The sequence below is a fragment of the Gymnodraco acuticeps genome, unplaced genomic scaffold (genome assembly GCF_902827175.1).
Source record: "Gymnodraco acuticeps unplaced genomic scaffold, fGymAcu1.1, whole genome shotgun sequence".
In the NCBI taxonomy this organism is placed as follows: Eukaryota; Metazoa; Chordata; class Actinopteri; order Perciformes; family Bathydraconidae; genus Gymnodraco; species Gymnodraco acuticeps.
In genome coordinates this window covers 58,749-76,383 of record NW_022991969.1, presented here as the reverse complement: position 1 = coordinate 76,383, position 17,635 = coordinate 58,749, and the positions used below count along the sequence as shown (strand labels likewise).

At 39.9% G+C, this 17,635-nt stretch overlaps 1 protein-coding gene across 1 annotated transcript; it reads right to left on the bottom strand.

Moving 5' to 3' along the window:
* lcmt1 (leucine carboxyl methyltransferase 1) lies at positions 1 to 14,768 on the bottom strand. The gene is made up of 11 exons (XM_034200795.1): positions 14,382 to 14,768; positions 13,316 to 13,407; positions 12,314 to 12,435; positions 11,891 to 11,967; positions 11,252 to 11,313; positions 11,033 to 11,135; positions 5,757 to 5,877; positions 4,093 to 4,194; positions 3,663 to 3,754; positions 918 to 1,015; positions 1 to 685 (listed from the first exon to the last, which is right to left on the bottom strand). The coding sequence occupies exons 1-11, from the start codon at positions 14,465 to 14,467 to the stop codon at positions 663 to 665; spliced, it is 978 nt and encodes a 325-aa protein (XP_034056686.1). The 5' UTR covers positions 14,468 to 14,768; the 3' UTR covers positions 1 to 662.
* Positions 14,769 to 17,635: the final 2,867 nt, after the last annotated feature.

Genomic DNA, 17,635 nt, shown 5'->3' with positions numbered 1-17,635 from the left:
TTACACAAAAAGCCTTTATTCAACTGCACTTAACCAGCTTTCATCAAAAACTATCTTTCACAAACTAATCCCTCATGTTCTTTTTCCTGTTTGAAACAGGGCGCAAGAATAGAACAAATAATGCGGGAAAATGTAAATTAACTATTAGTTGCGATGTATTGCATTTCTTAAGGTCTATCACATGCATGTATTGTATTGAAATGATCCTGGAAGTAGAATTGATGAATAAATAAAACTAAAATGGCACATGGAAAAAACAGAAAAGGCCAAATAAATGACATCTGAAAACGTATTTTCATTCATTTTCAACTCATGTGAGCAGGGTTTGAAATTCTATTTTTATATAAGCGCTCAATCACAGTCAAAATCTGCCCGTAAACAAATGAATAAAACAAACCTGACCTATTTTACAGTAGAGACACAAACGTCTTCACGGTTCTCAGGCGGATCCTTCTCTTATTTTCTGGCACTTAAAGGACGTTCATCAAATCACATTCTGCTGATGGCGGGAGTTTTTGCACCGGAACAGCTCCAAGGAGAGGGCTTGATCGAGATAAATCGTACTTCCTGTTTCCCAGTGTCTCCCTCCGTACTTCTTCTCCACTTGTTGATTTTGGCACACACACATGTAGAGCATGTTCAACAGAGGAGCCGTTCAACACTCAAAATGCCAACTGTGACAGACCTGAGGAAACAGAGCATGACCTGTTCTTGTTAATGACCGCTCCACGCATTCAAACTGGGAGGATGGGTGGAAAAATATAAAACACTTCACACATTTAACTAAGTCTAAGTAAATAAACTAACGGACAGCATGGCGCCGTAGTGGTCGCAGATGACGCTGAGCAGTCATCATTTCATATTTCCAGTTAACATAGTTTCATTTGAATGGGTGGTAATCTAAAATGTGTTTTTACCCAGTTTGAGTTTGTCCTTGGTGGCCCAGCAGATGCTGTAGTGTTGAAGAAGTTGTTGCAACAGCTCGCGCTCATCCAGGAACTCAAGACGCTCAATTCTGTAAATAGAATATATAATATAAATATGTTAAACACACCCCATTATGCTTTTTAAGGTTTTTCCCTTTCCTGTTATATAGGTTTGTGTGCATGTAAATGGTCTATGGACTCATTTGTTTACTTCCTAGACATATTGACATCACTTTGAAACACTTGCACTCCTATTGGCTAGCGCTCCAACCATAGACTGTATGGCTCCAACACATTGTACGTGATAGTCTAAAGGGCGGGACATCTCTAAGCGGTTGACCAATCACAACAGAACCGGCCAGCTAACCAATCAGAGCAGACTGGGCTCTGGTTTCAGACAGAGGGTGAAAAGAGGTGCTGCAGCACAGGAAGCATGAGAAAAATAAAGAGCTTTTGAACATTAAAGCATGGAGACATGTAGAGACACTACATACTGATATACACCTGAACATCAGCAGGAGAGAACTCTTTAAAGTAGAGACACTACATACTGATATACACCTGAACATCAGCAGGAGAGGACTCTTTAAAGTAGAGACACTACATACTGATATACACCTGAACATCAGCAGGAGAGGACTCTTTAAAGAAGAGACACTACATACTGATATACACCTGGACATCAGCAGGAGAGGACTCTTTAAAGTAGAGACACTACATACTGATATACACCTGGACATCAGCAGGAGAGGACTCTTTTAAAGTAGAGACACTACATACTGATATACACCTGAACATCAGCGAGGAGAGGACTCTTTAAAGAAGAGACACTACATACTGATATACACCTGAACATCAGGCAGGGAGAGAACTCTTTAAAGTAGAGACACTACATACTGATATACACCTGAACATCAGCAGAGAGGGACTCTTTAAGAGTAGAGACACTACCATACTGATATACACCTGGACATCAGCAGGAGAGGACTCTTTAAAGTAGAGACACTACATACTGATATACACCTGGACATCAGCAGGAGAGGACTCTTTAAAGTAGAGACACTACATACTGATATACACCTGAACATCAGACAGGAGAGGACTCTTTAAAGTAGAGACACTACATACTGACATACACCTGGACATCAGCAGGAGAGGACTCTTTAAGTAGAGACACTACATACTGATATACACCTGAACATCAGGCAGGAGAGGACTCTTTAAAGTAGAGACACTACATACTGATATACACCTGAACATCAGCAGGAGAGGACTCTTTAAAGTAGAGACACTACATACTGATATCACCTGAACATCAGCAGGAGAGGACTCTTTAAAGTAGAGACACTACATACTGATATAACACGGACATCAGCAGGAGAGGACTCTTAAAGTAGAGACACTACATACTGATATACACCTGAACATCAGCAGGGAGAGGGACTCTTTAAAGTAAGACACTACATACTGATATACACCTGAACATCAGCAGGAGAGGACTCTTTAAAGTAGAGACACTACATACTGATATACACCTGAACATCAGCAGGAGAGGACTCTTTAAAGTAGAGACACTACATACTGATATGAACCTGAAAAAGAGCAAAATAAGTTCTAAATATTTCATCTGTTCAGAAATGTGATCATTTGTATCAGACTATATACACAGAAAGAGGAAAAATTACTTTAAAGGACTGCAATTATGTAGTGCTTTGTTAGTGCACAGGACAAAGGGCTTTATAAAATCGATTAATTGACGACACACTATCGATGAGTAACACCGACGTCACTTCTGGGCAAAAATTATGGCCCCGCCCACTTTTGGGGGAAAACAACGCTGTCATTTGAATGGCGGTCAATACAAATTCTGAAGTTTTTGCCAATCCGATCAAATTTTTTTTAAACCGTGGATTTTTGGATCTTCAAAGAGCTCGATTACGATGGCCGGACAGGCAAACAATTACATTTGATCATTGGAAATCGACAATCGGTCTCGATATATGGTTAAATTAAAATCAGTAGGCGAGCCTGTAATTTCTCCAGCTGTTACTCTCATGAGCGAGGCGGAACATAATAATTTTATCATGCCAAAAAGCTGCTGTGTCGTTTATTGCACCTCAAACATTAAAACAAATCCAGAGTTCAGTGTTTCTGAACTTCCTCTAAGAAGAAAGGACAGTAACAGAAGAGCTCTGTGGCTTCAGGCTCGATCGCCGTTCAAATGACAGCGTTGTTTCCCCCAAAAGTGGGCGGGGCCGTAAAGTCACGTCGATCTTACTCTCATCTATGAAAATCGATCGCCTACTGCTATATTTAACCATATATCGAGCCCGATCGTCGATTTCTAATGGCTTAATGCAATTGTTTGCCTGTCTGGCCATTGGAATCGGGCTCTTTGAAGATCCAAAAGTCTCCGGTTTTCTTACATTTCTGATCGGATTGGCAAAAACTTCAGAACTTGTATTGACCGCCGTTCAACTGACAGCGTTGTTTTCCCCCAAAAGTGGGCGGAGCCGTTATTTTTGCCCGGAAGTGACGCATTTGTTACTCTCATCTATACTCTTTAACGTAACCAGAATAGGTTATAAATCCAAAACTCTGCAACACATACTAGTTTATTGATACTCATAATGTTCTTTTCAGTGTTTGTGTCTTTCTTTCAGTTTTATTAATGCATGGTTGGCATACTTTTCCCCACTGACATTATTCTGCAACACTCAAACTTTAAAAATGCACCTTGCCACATCGTCCTGGGGCAGCATACTGTAGACCGTCATCATGTCCAGAGCATCAGACTGCTCCCAGCCTGTCTTAAGAAACCGCTCCCTCTGCAAACAACACAGTCAAATACAAATTTAGATCATATTAACCAAATATCAAGTAAGTTTTCGTCGGACAGCCAAAGAGTTTTATGATTCTGATTGGAGGCAAACACTTTTCCATACGAGTCATCTGTTAACGAGTTTAGCTCAATATAAAGATACATTTCTTCATGAATTAATGGCCTTAAAATACAATCTTGTATCTTTCCAACATTAGCTCATCAAATGAATCTTACTTTCAGACCTGACTTACTAGCCTCACTAAAGCCACTCAACTCATAATAATCCTTCAGAAGTTAAACCTCTGAGACTTTTTGTTATGAAACATTGAGTTTGGAGGTCACCTGGGTGTCCAGAGACTGACAGGCCTCGACTCCTGCGAGGTTGCACTGGCGACGCCGCAGGTTCTCGATCATCACCTGGCCGAATCGATCGCTCATGTTCACCTGGAAACATCGAAAACACACACTTACTACTTTTGTCTATTCAAAGACCATTATATAGAAAACCAAGATACTTGTGTACGGTGAATAACAGAAGCAAACTACATTTTCTTTTGCAGTTTAAAGGTCACCTATTATACAAAATCCACTTCTTCATGTCTCTTCTACATCAACATGTGTCCCCTCTTCTTCATGTCTCTTCTACATCAACATGTGTCCCCTCTTCTTCATGTCTCTTCTACATCAACATGTGTCCCCTCTTCTTCATGTCTCTTCTACATCAACATGTGTCCCCTCTTCTTCATGTCTCTTCTACATCAACATGTGTCCCCTCTTCTTCATGTCTCTTCTACATCAACATGTGTCCCCTCTTCTTCATGTCTCTTCTACATCAACATGTGTCCCCTCTTCTTCATGTCTCTTCTACATCAACATGTGTCCCCTCTTCTTCATGTCTCTTCTACATCAACATGTGTCCCCTCTTCTTCATGTCTCTTCTACATCAACGTGTGTCCCCTCTTCATCGTGTCTCTTCTACATCAACATGTGTCCCCTCTTCTTCGTGTCTCTTCTACATCAACGTGTGTCCCCTCTTCATCATGTCTCTTCTACATCAACATGTGTCCCCTCTTCTTCGTGTCTCTTCTACATCAACGTGTGTCCCCTCTTCTTCATGTCTCTTCTACATCAACATGTGTCCCCTCTTCTCCATGTCTCTTCTACATCAGCATGTGTCCCCTCTTCTTCATGTCTCTTCTCCATCAACATGTGTCCCCTCTTCTTCATGCCTCTTCTACATCAACATGTGTCCCCTCTTCTTCATGTCTCTTCTACATCAACGTGTGTCCCCTCTTCATCGTGTCTCTTCTACATCAACATGTGTCCCCTCTTCTTCGTGTCTCTTCTACATCAACGTGTGTCCCCTCTTCATCATGTCTCTTCTACATCAACATGTGTCCCCTCTTCTTCGTGTCTCTTCTACATCAACGTGTGTCCCCTCTTCTTCATGTCTCTTCTACATCAACATGTGTCCCCTCTTCTCCATGTCTCTTCTACATCAGCATGTGTCCCCTCTTCTTCATGTCTCTTCTCCATCAACATGTGTCCCCTCTGTGGAAAGAGACTCTGAAAGTTTCAGGAACAAAGATTCTCCCTCTTTTGTCCTGATCCATTTCTATAAAAACCTGCCTGAAAATGAGCTGATCAGATTTTGGCCACTTTGTGATGTCATAACGATTTTTTTTGTGCAACCATTAGCCAATCAGCAACCAAGGTAACCCCCCCCCCCCCCCACCTTATCACCTGAATCTCCTCCTAGAGCACCATTGAGTTATTTGTAATCAAATCTCTCTCAGAGGGGCGTGGGGAGGGGCTCCTTATTTTCATCTAAAGTAACAGACAGAGAATCAGCACTTTGGAAACAGGGCTGAAACAGAGGGCATTATGGGTAATGCTGCAATGATCTGTTGGGTGTTCGGAGCCAAACACTTCAGAGACATGTTTTGAGACCTATAACATATTGATGAAAAACAGGGGACCTTTAAAAAGACGTTTGTTTCGTTCACCTGTTCGTAGTTGACGAACATGGCGGTGGGGAAGGTCTCTGCAGCCCAGTGAACGACATTGGAGGACTGCGAGGGCGTCATGTAGACGAGCACACACTCCGACAGCAGCAATGTGGGTAATCTGGAAGAGCAGCAACACACTTAACCACTGCAACAATACTAGAAACCACTGTAATTCTGCCAAACAAGCCTCTAAATGTGCTTCAATTTATGTTATCTGGATCCAGATATGCATCAAGGTAAACATAGTGTTAGAACTCTATATTCTCTACTCCAGTGGTTCTCAAATGGGGGTACGCTGACCCCTAGGGGTACGTTGGAGTACTGCAGGGGGTACGTGAGATTTATTTTATGTTAATGAAAAAAAAAAAAGTAACGAAGTTTGAGCAGTGTGGGTTTTATATTCACAGAGTTACACATATTTCAAAACGCGAAGTGTAATAACTGCAGTGGCCTTCCTGTCACTGACAATAACAAAGATCCTCAGTGAAGCACAAGCCCATGTTTCACTACATTGTACAACTTATTAAAAAGATCAGTTCAATGCAACTAATGTCATCTTAGTGTTATTGCATGATGTTAAAATTGGTTTGCCATGAATTTAGTGATGGATTGTAAACATTTGAAATGTAGCATTTAAGTGTTTCTCAGTTACAATGTTGTTGTTTTAATAAATCAGACACCGATGGTGCATCACTGTACTGTACCTCTTTATATAGGCATTTCTTCCCGAACAAATTGTTTTTGTGTTGATCAGGGGGTACTTGGCTGATTTTTTTTTCAAAGGGGGTACATTATTGAAAAAAGTTTGAGAATCACTGCTCTACTCTATATTTAGCTAAGATAAGAGCCAGTATTAGTAAAACTGTTCATAATACATTACATTTTGGCTAAGATAAGAGTAAAGCTGTTCATAAATTAATTCAATTGTGGGACAGTGGGATTTTCTTTTAGGGAGTTTTTCCTAGCAAGAGTCTAGGGTGCGTTCACACCTGCCTTGTATAGTCCGGTTGAATCGAACCCTGGTGCGTTTAGCCGCTTGGTGCGGTTCGTTTGGGTCGGTGTGAACACAATCCGAGACCTCTTAAGTGAACTAAACAACCGGACTCTGGTCCGCTAAAATAGGTGGTCTCGGAACGCTTGCTTGCGAACTCTGGAGCGGTTCATTGCTGGTGTGAACGCAGTCCGCACCAAAACATAGGAAGCGTAGTATTTACGTGTCACAACAACGCGGATATCTTCAAAATCTTTAGCGAAAGAGTCTTTCAAGACATCAGCGGTTGTTTAGTTAAAGAGTGAAGCAGAATGAAGTGTTGAACAGTGTCGTGTAAAGTAACAATTCTCCGTCAGCTACATAAAAGTAAGAACACCTGTCGTCGGTGAAACGCCCTCCTGACTGCAGAACGTCTCATTATCAGTGGCGTTTTTATATGTACAAAAGTGGTGGGGCACACAAAATTTAGATGTCTATATATAAGCTTCTGCAGTGAGGTTCATGGCTGGTGAGGCTCTGACTCTTCAGGTTTACAAATATTATATTTTGACCTAAATCAAAATATAATATTATTTTCAAAAGCTTTTTTTAGTCTGATGCTTCAATTAATTTTAAACAGACAGTTCAACAAAAGGATACCCAAAAAATGTAATTGTATCATTTAAATATTGAATTGTTCTCTCTTAGTAAGATCCCATTTTCAATAAAATTGCAGTCTTACCTTGACATGAAGATGAAGTCCATTTGCCTATCCCTCTGGACAAAAATCTCTATTACTTTTTTGTAAAAGTCCTCCTTATGTTCTCGTAGTTTCAAAAGTCTATCATAAATCTGATCTAATCAATAGATTTATGATTCGAAAATTATAAAAGTAGGGTAGACATGTGGATATTATCCGGCTGAACAAAACGTGCATTTATCTAACAGGTTTGTTTCCCACAGATCTTATTTGGAGCTATTTTCTAAAATCCTATGGAGAAATATCATTGCTTTTTTGTCGAGGGAAGCCATGCGCAGTTTATTTCCGGGTTTTAGGACGCCTCACTGCAGCTCTCTCTCCTCCTCTTCACACGCCACACTTTTCGCGGCACACGTACTTACAGCCAATCAGCTCTGAATTATGTGAGATGACGTATGGTGGGGATGGCAGCACTATGCCCCTATGGTCATTATTTTGTTGCCACACACATTAAATAGGAAAATATTCTGAGCATGCGCAGTGTAGTTTTTACAGTCACCATTGACTTAAACAGGGAGAGGGAGGGGCATGATCGGGTTTTGTCCCACATGGCTCTAAACAGCTCAATAGGCACACACTGTAGACACTAATTAGAAGAACACAGACTAAAACAGCAATGTACAGATGATTAAACATGATCTTAAAATATATTTTATATTTTTTTTAATTTATTTTTTGCATTTTTTTGTAATCATTACTTTTAATACTTTCTGCTGACACTAGGTGGGGCTGTGCCCCACCTGCCCCTAATGACCAGTCGCCACTGCTCATTATGTGTGTTATAATGTTTTTTAACGGACGTTGTCTGATTATATAATCATATGCGCGGGCCGCTAGTGTCTGTTGATCTCCAGATTAACAGCAGCATGAGAATAACCTGCCGAAAGTGCCGATGCTCCATGGCGGAGGCTCCGGTAGAAATTGCCGGGATTTGCGTTTTTACCCCCTTAATGTCTGACCAATGGTTGAACAGCATTTCCGTGCACATGACTTGTGTTTAAAGTTTATAGTCCGTTTGAGTTTTGCCCGTGTGAACGCAAACCGAACCTTCTGAAAAATGAAACGATGTAACAAACTGTCGTCTGGTGCGCACCAGAAAGCGGACTATTAGGTGTGGTTGTGTGCTGTACAGTCTATAAAAACCTCTGAGACAAATGTGTTAGTTCTGATATTGTTTGATATAAATCATATTTATTTGATTAGCTGGAATGTTGCATTGTTTAAAACATTAATGGCTCAGGAGAGACAGTAAAGCCATTTCCTTTCCACTGCATTTTATTGAAAGATCTTACTGATTAACAGACAAGGAGACTTCTATAATCTATGACCTTAAAACGACTTGCACTCAAATCTATTTGTTTCCCAGAAGTGTATTACACCTTCACAACATTAAGTGCGGGAAGGCAAAAAGTGATGACCCGCACTTTAAAACAAAGACTAATAAAAAGGCCTAAACTCACACGATCACATCCGGCAGCTTCCTGAAGAAGAGAGCCTCCCTCTTAGTGAAACTTCCAATAGATAGATTAATGCACTACAGTGTGTTAAGGAATAGGACCAAAGAAAACATCCCATCATATAAAGAAGGATGTCTCTGCCATCCAAGTACTACAACAAACAAGTAGCTCTGTCCACTGACGGCCATAAAATGATACTGTACTCCACCTAAAACCTTTATTCTTTTTTTAACTCAATATCAAAACAGTTTAGTTGGTAGTTTTCTCCATTGCAAATAACTAAAAGTAAAAGTGAATTCAAATAGTTTGTACAATGGTAAAACGATTCCAAACTTGATTAAATACATGGTTTGCAAAACATGCTACCCCTCTCCTCGAAGAAGCACATTTAGTAATATTTTAGGATGAGTGTTTGATACTCAAAACATGCAGTGTCTGTGGTGTTTCCTTTCAAATCAAGCTCCTGACGTCAAACATTACATCTGCATTTCAGCCTTACAGACACTCAGTGGAGTCACTGTGTTATCTAGTGTTACTCAACAAGAGGTAACACAGAGATAAGCTCCAAGTCTTGGATTTCTAAAGACATGATGGGGAAACTAACTGACAGTGGGCTGTGCGTTTGATCATCAGATCACGGGGGCGTTGGGGAACTCCAGTTCAAAACCCGCCACTGCGTCAGGCAGTTGTGTCCTTGGGCAAGACACTTCACCCGAAGTTGCTCCTGTGGGTATTATCCACAGTACATGTATGTAGTGTTGTCACGATACCAACATTTTGGTTTCGATACAAAGTCAAGAATTGCGATTCCGATTATTTTTCGATACTTTTCTTAAAAAAAGAGAAACAGTCTTAAATGTAATTATTGTGCTTTATATTTCACACCAGAACCAGAACCACATTGTTAAGTTAGCTAAAAAGATAGCCATATTAGACAGTTATCATTGGCATTAATTGCCTCGGCAAACTACGAAAACGTTCATTTGTCACAAAATAAATTACACTGGTTTGACTTAGATTTGAGGGCATGGGCTTGAGCATGATGTAATTATGTTATCTATCACATTCGCTAACCTCTCTGGATGCCAGTCGGCGAGGTGCTTAGCCAAGTTTGATGTGTTGGCTCCCTTGGTTTGCAGGGATCTAAAACATGTCTTACAGACAGGCCTCGTGGTGTCCGTAGGCTTGCCCTCACTGTCAGAGATATCGCTCAAATACTTCCAAATTTAGCTTCTGGCGTCTTTTTTGTCAACAAGCCGAGGCGCAGCGGCAGTTGCACTCCCACTTGCAGCCATGCTTCTCGTTTTCTCACATGCTCTGGCAGCTAGCGCGTGCACGAGAGAGGGGAGGGACTTGGAGCGTGCACGAGAGATGGGAGGCACTTAGAGCGTGCTTGAGAGATGGGAGGCACTTAGAGCGTGCTTGAGAGGGGAGGCACTTAGAGCGTGCTTGAGAGGGGAGGGGCTGCAGGCACGGCTGCAGTGCAGGGAGTGGAAGCAGAGCGCTGAACACACACGGCTCTTATTAAAACAGCGCTTTCTCACCGGAGTACTTTTCCCCGTCATTCTTAAAGTACCGATACTAATGAAACGGAGGAATCGTAACGTTTTTAACGGCAGGGTATCGCGGTACCTTTCAAGTATCGGTACACCGTGCAACACTACATGTATGATATCAATGTGTACTTGTAAAGCGCCTTGATGACTTTGAGGTGTGAAGATGGGCGGTGTGGCGCAGTGCGCTGTGCAATGATTATCAGATCAAGGGGGCGAAACCCGCCGCCGCTGCGTCTGTAAAGCCGTTGTGTCCTTGGGCAAGACACTTCACCTGAATTTGCTCCTGTGGGTATTGTCCACAGTACATGACCATTACATGTATGTCTGATATGTATCTGTAAGGAGCGCTTTGAGAGTCATTGAAAAAGCGCTATAATAAATATAAGGATTATTATTATTATTAGAGTGAGTCTTCTTACATCAAAATAAATCCTCAAGTTGAATTATTTCTTCAAAAACTAAATCATTTGCTCAGAATGAAGCGTGATATTGGGATGAAACTAAGAGAGGAAATATATGAATTCACATACTCTGGATTAAGCTGGAACTTCTTCAGTTTCTCATCCAGATTAGAGATGTCTCTGAGGTCAGCTCCAATGATACAGTACCGGTCTGAGTCCAGGCTGTGGGCATCTGAAACACAAACAACATATTGTGAAGAATGGAACCAATACAAGACAAACGCGTATATTTTCTGACCTAAAATACAAAATATTTGTATGGAATGAGTGTAATTTATTGGTCATTACCTAGCAGTAAGGAGTCTGTTGAGTGGGTTTCGATGAGGGGTTTTGACAGGGGTGGCTTCGTCCTAATAAATAAATAAAAAAGCAATTCAATTCATAAAGTGCGGATCACCAATAAACTTTAAGCTGCACTACAATAACACATTTTACAGGATACACTATCTATATAGCTAAAAAGCAACAAGAAGCACATGTATGTTCAGATTACTAGTTTATATAATCTTTAGGTAAAGACTCATTCCTCACTATGTAGTCCAATAAAACAGCCCTATACATTCTTTGGTTAAATGATGTGAAGCTTATTGTGAATAATGATAATCATTTTCTACACATAATATACGTTATGTTATATAAAATGGAATCTTGCATACATGTAATGAGAACAGTCTTAACACACTGGATTACTCTGAACAGTTTTAAATGAAGCTCTGCCGCCCTCTACAGTCTTTGACGCCACATTGCAATACCAAAGCCAGAGAAGGGAATACAAACATCACAGTCGTGCTTCCTAATGTTCGTCCTCATAAAGACTGCCATACTGACCCCCTAAACACATTGTTCTTATTCATATGCATGTAACATTATATTTTATAATCTTCATAATCTGATCTTCAAATGATAATAATAGCATGGTTGTCTTACTTGATATTGTGTATTTTTCTGGCCACAACTGTTGGAAAGTCAACTTCAAAGAATTTCCGTGGCATGAGGTTTTCATCCTATAACACACACATTAATTAACACACATTAATCTGTATACTAAAGTTACAAATAAATGTTTCCGATACAATAATATACATTCATTTTAACCCTTTAAATGACAGTGCCCCTTTTATCTTTATGAATAAAAAACAATATATCTTTTTTGAGCAATGTCAGACTATTAAGAAATCTCCCACTTGTTACCTTTGGATAAATATTTCAAAAGAGAAAGCCTAAAATGTCCCTAAAGCCGGGTTAAAGCGTTAAACTAAATACCTTTGTGTTACACAGAGTTGAAAGCAACATGAGAGCAATGGGGAGTCACATTTAGACCAGAGTTTATCACTGAGCCATGATGCAAACCTTGAGTCTCCAGAAGGTGGTGTCCAGCCCGGCTCCCAGGTTGATCACCTGACAGTCGCAATGCGTCTTCCTGAGGAACGCGTCCAGGAGATGGTTCACTCCCTGAACACGGGCATAGTAACCTGTTGAAAGAGAGAGGGGGATGAGCTAATAACAACACATGCCGGGACAACATCACATTAAGAAAGACATTTCTCAGACCCTCTCTGGCTTTGAATTGGAGCACGCACCACATCAATCAATCAATGTTTATTTATATAGCCCAATATCACAAATGTTACATTTGTCTCAGTGGACTTCACAGTTTGTACAGAATATCAGTATGACAATACGAAACCCTCTGTCCTTAGACCCTCACATCGTACAAGGAAACACTTCCAGAGAAAACCCACAGTTTAAAGGGAACATGGGAGAAACCTCAGGGAGAGCAACAGAGGAGGGATCCCTCTCCCAGGACGGACAGACGTGCAATAGATGCCGTGTGTAAATCGAAGAGATAATACATTTTACAGCATATAGACCGAATGTTAGGAAATGCATGTGTGTATAATAAGAAGATGAATCCACAAGGATGTCAACAATCCTGTGGAAGCCATCAGGGAAGTAGTATGGCGAGAGTCAGCCAGGACCGCAGAGACAGGTTCAGCCACGACTCGAAGTCCAGGACTCAGATCAGGACTCAGGATCCAGGACTCAGGATCCAGGATCCAGGACTCAGGATCCAGGATCCAGGAGCCAGGACTCAGGATCCAGGACTCAGGATCCAGGACTCAGGACTCAGGATCCAGGACTCAGGAGCCAGGACTCAGGATCCAGGACTCAGGATCCAGGACTCAGGACTCAGGATCCAGGACTCAGGATCCAGGACTCAGGATCCAGGACACACGACCACAGCAACAGGATCAGCCACGACTCAGGATCCCGGCGTAACGACATGTTCACTTAGCTAATGAGTTACTTCCAATTAAGAAAACATGTGTAAAATGAGAGTTTATAGCTCACCTCTGTTGATTTCAGGGGCCTTCCGCTCCCCTACAGATCTTACAAAATACTGTATATAAGGATCCTTCCAGTAGCTTTTACTGGAAGCAAACCTAGAACACAATTAGACATTTGATTAGTAGATGGCATCGATGATTAGGTATTAAGTAGTATTATTATTTATTCAATGTACCCCCTTGAATATTAACACTAAGGATCAAGAACTGGCTCTATTGATCTGTCGAATTTTAAACCCCTATTATTATTTTTTGTGCACCATACCAGTGGTGACAAAGTACATTTACGTACTAAAGTATTTATTTAAGTGCAATTCGAGTTAGGTGTACTTTCCATAAGCCTTTTTCCTTTCATGCAGCTTTATGCTTCTGTTCCATACGATAAGATAAGATGGAGCTTTATTAATCCCTGTGGGGAAATGCAGTTGTTTAGGACATGCAGGACTTTTACCTCACTACACTTATCTGACATTGTTATCCCCTTCCTGTCCAGTGAAAACAATGTACCTCCAGATGTGCTGCTTTTGAATATTCCTGATAAACTGAAAGATAAAGTGTTTATTGAGAAATATGAAGTTTCCTGAGCTCATGAGAAGATTACTTTTAAGAGACAACAGACATGTGATGATCTTATTCAGTATGATGTGATTTAAACTAACATGATTCAAATGTAGCACAACCATACACATCTACAGCAGTACCATTCACATTAATGCGTCAACAATATGAATCCAATATTCATATATAATTTTAAAACACTGCTCAAGGTTTGAGATGCAGGACTATTACTTATTACATAGTACGTTCAAAGTGTGGTAAGTACTTTTAGAGGATCTGTATATATTTGTTCTACCACTGTTCATACTATATGGTCTGATCCATATCTCAGACCACTCCCATGATAAACCATATGCATATGCGCAGTGTCAAAATGTTGAGAGCCAACGAGAACATTTAGCAATAAGGCACGTTAGTTAATATTCGTGCATATGCATGATATCCTATACTACTCACCTATTAAATGGCCATTGATTGCATGTTAAATAATGAAAGCTGCTGCAGCACGTTACCTTTTGCAGATGGTTGCATCGTCACAGGTCGCCCTCACTGCTTCATCAGAAGTGTCCGAGTCTATGTAAGGCTGCCGAGCTGCCATTAGCTATTCTTGTCCTAAAGTTAACTTTTTAACATTAAAACTGTAAGCGTTCACCAGCTCGTCCACAAGGGCTAACTTAGCCACAAGCTAACTGGCTAGCTCTTTTTTGACAGGTGGGGCTGTTTAATAAAAACGAGGAAGAAGAAGAAAAAAGCTGTGAACGTAGTCGGGTTGCTCAAGTACTTTCGTATAATAAACAATGTATTAGTTGAATAACAATAAGCGATATTTAACGAGAGAGTAATATTTTGCAGGCTAATAACAACTCGCAGCAAGAAATGAATGAGCACTTCCGACCAGATGGTAAACACTTCCGGTTGATATGTTCAGAATAAAAGAAACCCTGCAAAAGTAAACAACAATGAAAATGTATGAAGTAAACCCCAATTTCACTTACAGTAATAAACATTATTTGTAGAATCTTTCACACAATGCTTTACTCTTTGGGAATATAGAATACAATTATCATGAAAAGAAGGTATAACTAATGGACAATTACATTACAAACAAGGGTTATTAAAGAAAGATAAACGGAATATATTGAAGGCATAACATGAGATAGAAAATAAACAAAAGGAATAATGTTAATAATTCTAAAATCAGTAGCCATAGTGCCCATATTTGCAGCAGGCGTACATCAACCCTCTCTGCAGCATCAACATGACAGAAAGCCATATTCATACCACCACTGCACCATCCTTGAAAAACATTATTTCTTGAGTTTTGACAATTAGAAGTCTTGAAAAATGTGCTTTATTTATAAATGTTTACATGGACTGCCCCCCAAAGCAGAGGGACAACTTTTGGACAAAATGTCCTCTCCGTTAGAGGCATTGTGGAATAGCCTCCCAACTGAGATACAGGATTGTCCCACTCTCAATAGCTTCAAAGGTCAACTCAAAGAATGGTTGAGAAACAGACGCAATCACCGCTAAATGCACTTTAATACAGGGGTATCTCCTCTTGCACTTTAGGTAGCTCTTGTATCTTCTCTTGCACTTTATATGCCGTTGCTGCTATATTGTATTACCATGTCATAAATACGTGTGTATGCTGCTCTTGCTCTTTTGCACTGTTTGCATATACCATGTATTTTGTTTTTGCTATGTTTGTAAAATGTCATTTGTTTGTAAAATTTCGTTTTCTTAAATGTTTTATGTGTTTTATCTGAGGGGCTCAAAGCTAAATCTGGCATATTTACGCTTGACACATTTTATTGTTTTAATGTTCATTAATGTGCAATGTCCCCGCTAAATAAAGGCTGTGGCTCAGTGGTTAGTGTGCTGAATGCTCGAAGTGCTCGAATGAGGAGGTAGCAAGTTCGAGTCCCACTGCAGTCAGCATGTCGTTGTGTCCCTGGGCAAGACACTTCACCTCAAATTGCTCCTGTGAGGATTGTCCACAGTATTAAGTATGTAAGTCGCTTTGGATAAAAGCGTCTAACAAGTGACATGTAATGTAAACGATTAAATAAAAATAAAACATGTTTCCTGTCCCTTTCACATTTTTGTTGTCTTTTCTGTTTCTATATTAGTGGTTGAGATTTGAATTTGTTAAGTATTTCACCTATAGAGTGCACTCTCTGCATTATAGGATTCTTAATCTGATGTTCTGTGTTTTGCACTGAGCCTCATCTTTTGGTTAGATAGAAGCCCGGTTGATTATTATCCTGGAAATGAGGCACAGACAGTAAAAGATGCAACTGAAAAGAGGCACCACAATCAGCCGATCACTTTCATCTGTTTCATTCTGGAGATTGGTGAATACAGCCTGATGATAAAAGTGAAACAATGTCTCGCTTTGAAGAGTTTTAAAAAGGGGGATTAACAAAGGGGGGAAACAATAAAATGGTGCTTCCATCAATTCCCATGTGAAATATGGAATCTAAGGCACTGTGCAACATTTTCTCGCATATGTTGTTGGGGGAAATCCTGCTATTATAAAGCCAACGTCATTGAGGATGTCACTCAGATAATTGAGATGTTCTTATGGCATCAGTGTGTCTGAAACCTGCAGCATGTATAAAAAGAGACATACTAATAAGAAACTTTAGCATCTATTTCAATATCAATAAAGGTGAGAAACCATTCAGCTGCAAAGATCTCAGCTCTGCTCTCCTGGAGAAACAAAGTGCTATGTGCTTTGTGGACTGTTAAACATCATGGCTGTACACAACATGTGTTTTTACAATAATGTCTTAAAGCTGACGTTGCAATATTTAAATTTAGATTGACATCCAGCTGAAAGGCATCATTAACTGTGACTTCGATCTGATAGAATCATAATGCATTTGGCCTCTGAAAGATGCCTGTCTGAGTCATTTGAATGCTATCAGTTACCTATGTTGAGTACCATTAGGAGTCAGTCTAGCCTTATTGCCTTCTCAGCAAAAAGGAAGTGGGGTTTTACTAATGCTGTTTCCAGTCAAATGAATTCCCTGGTACTTTACCTTTACACCATCTGATTTAAAGGAAGACAATTTAGCATCGGTGCAATACTCCAACATCTGAATTTTTATTAAAAGCATGTTTATTTTATTGCATTAAAGGCTGTTTTGAATCAGTGAAGAACTCAAAAGTCTGTTTTTTTAAATAAAAGTTGTTTAATTTTGTAGTAGAGGCTTTCTAACAGTAGTTTTATATCATTGTAGTACAGGCTTTTTGCATAAGTCCAGAGCTCCAAAGTCAGTGTTATTTTAATACAAGTCGTTTTGTGGTTGTTGAAGTACAGGTTCTTTTGCATCATTGCAGCTAAGCACCTTGAATTGCCTTGTGTTGAAAGGTGCTATAAATAAACTTGCCTTGCCTTGCCTTTCTAAAAAGTCAGTATTTTTTAATAAAGTATTTGTTTATTGCAGTACACTCGTTTTTCATCAGTTAAGTACTCAAAAGTATTGTTTAATTTCATTGTAGTACAGGCTTTTTTGCATCAGTGCACTGCTAGAAAGTCAGTATTTTTCATAAAAGTCGTTTTTTTTGCATCACTGAACCCAAAAGTGTGTTTTTTTAAATAAAAGTTGTTTAATTATTTTTGCAGAACAGGCTTTTTTTTTTACATTAGTTTAGAGCTCCAAAGGAATTGTTCGTCCTAAAAGCACTTTTATTTTGTTGCAGTACAGTCTTTTTGTGCACAGTGCAGGGCTCCATATGTTCTCCAGTCGATGTCCAG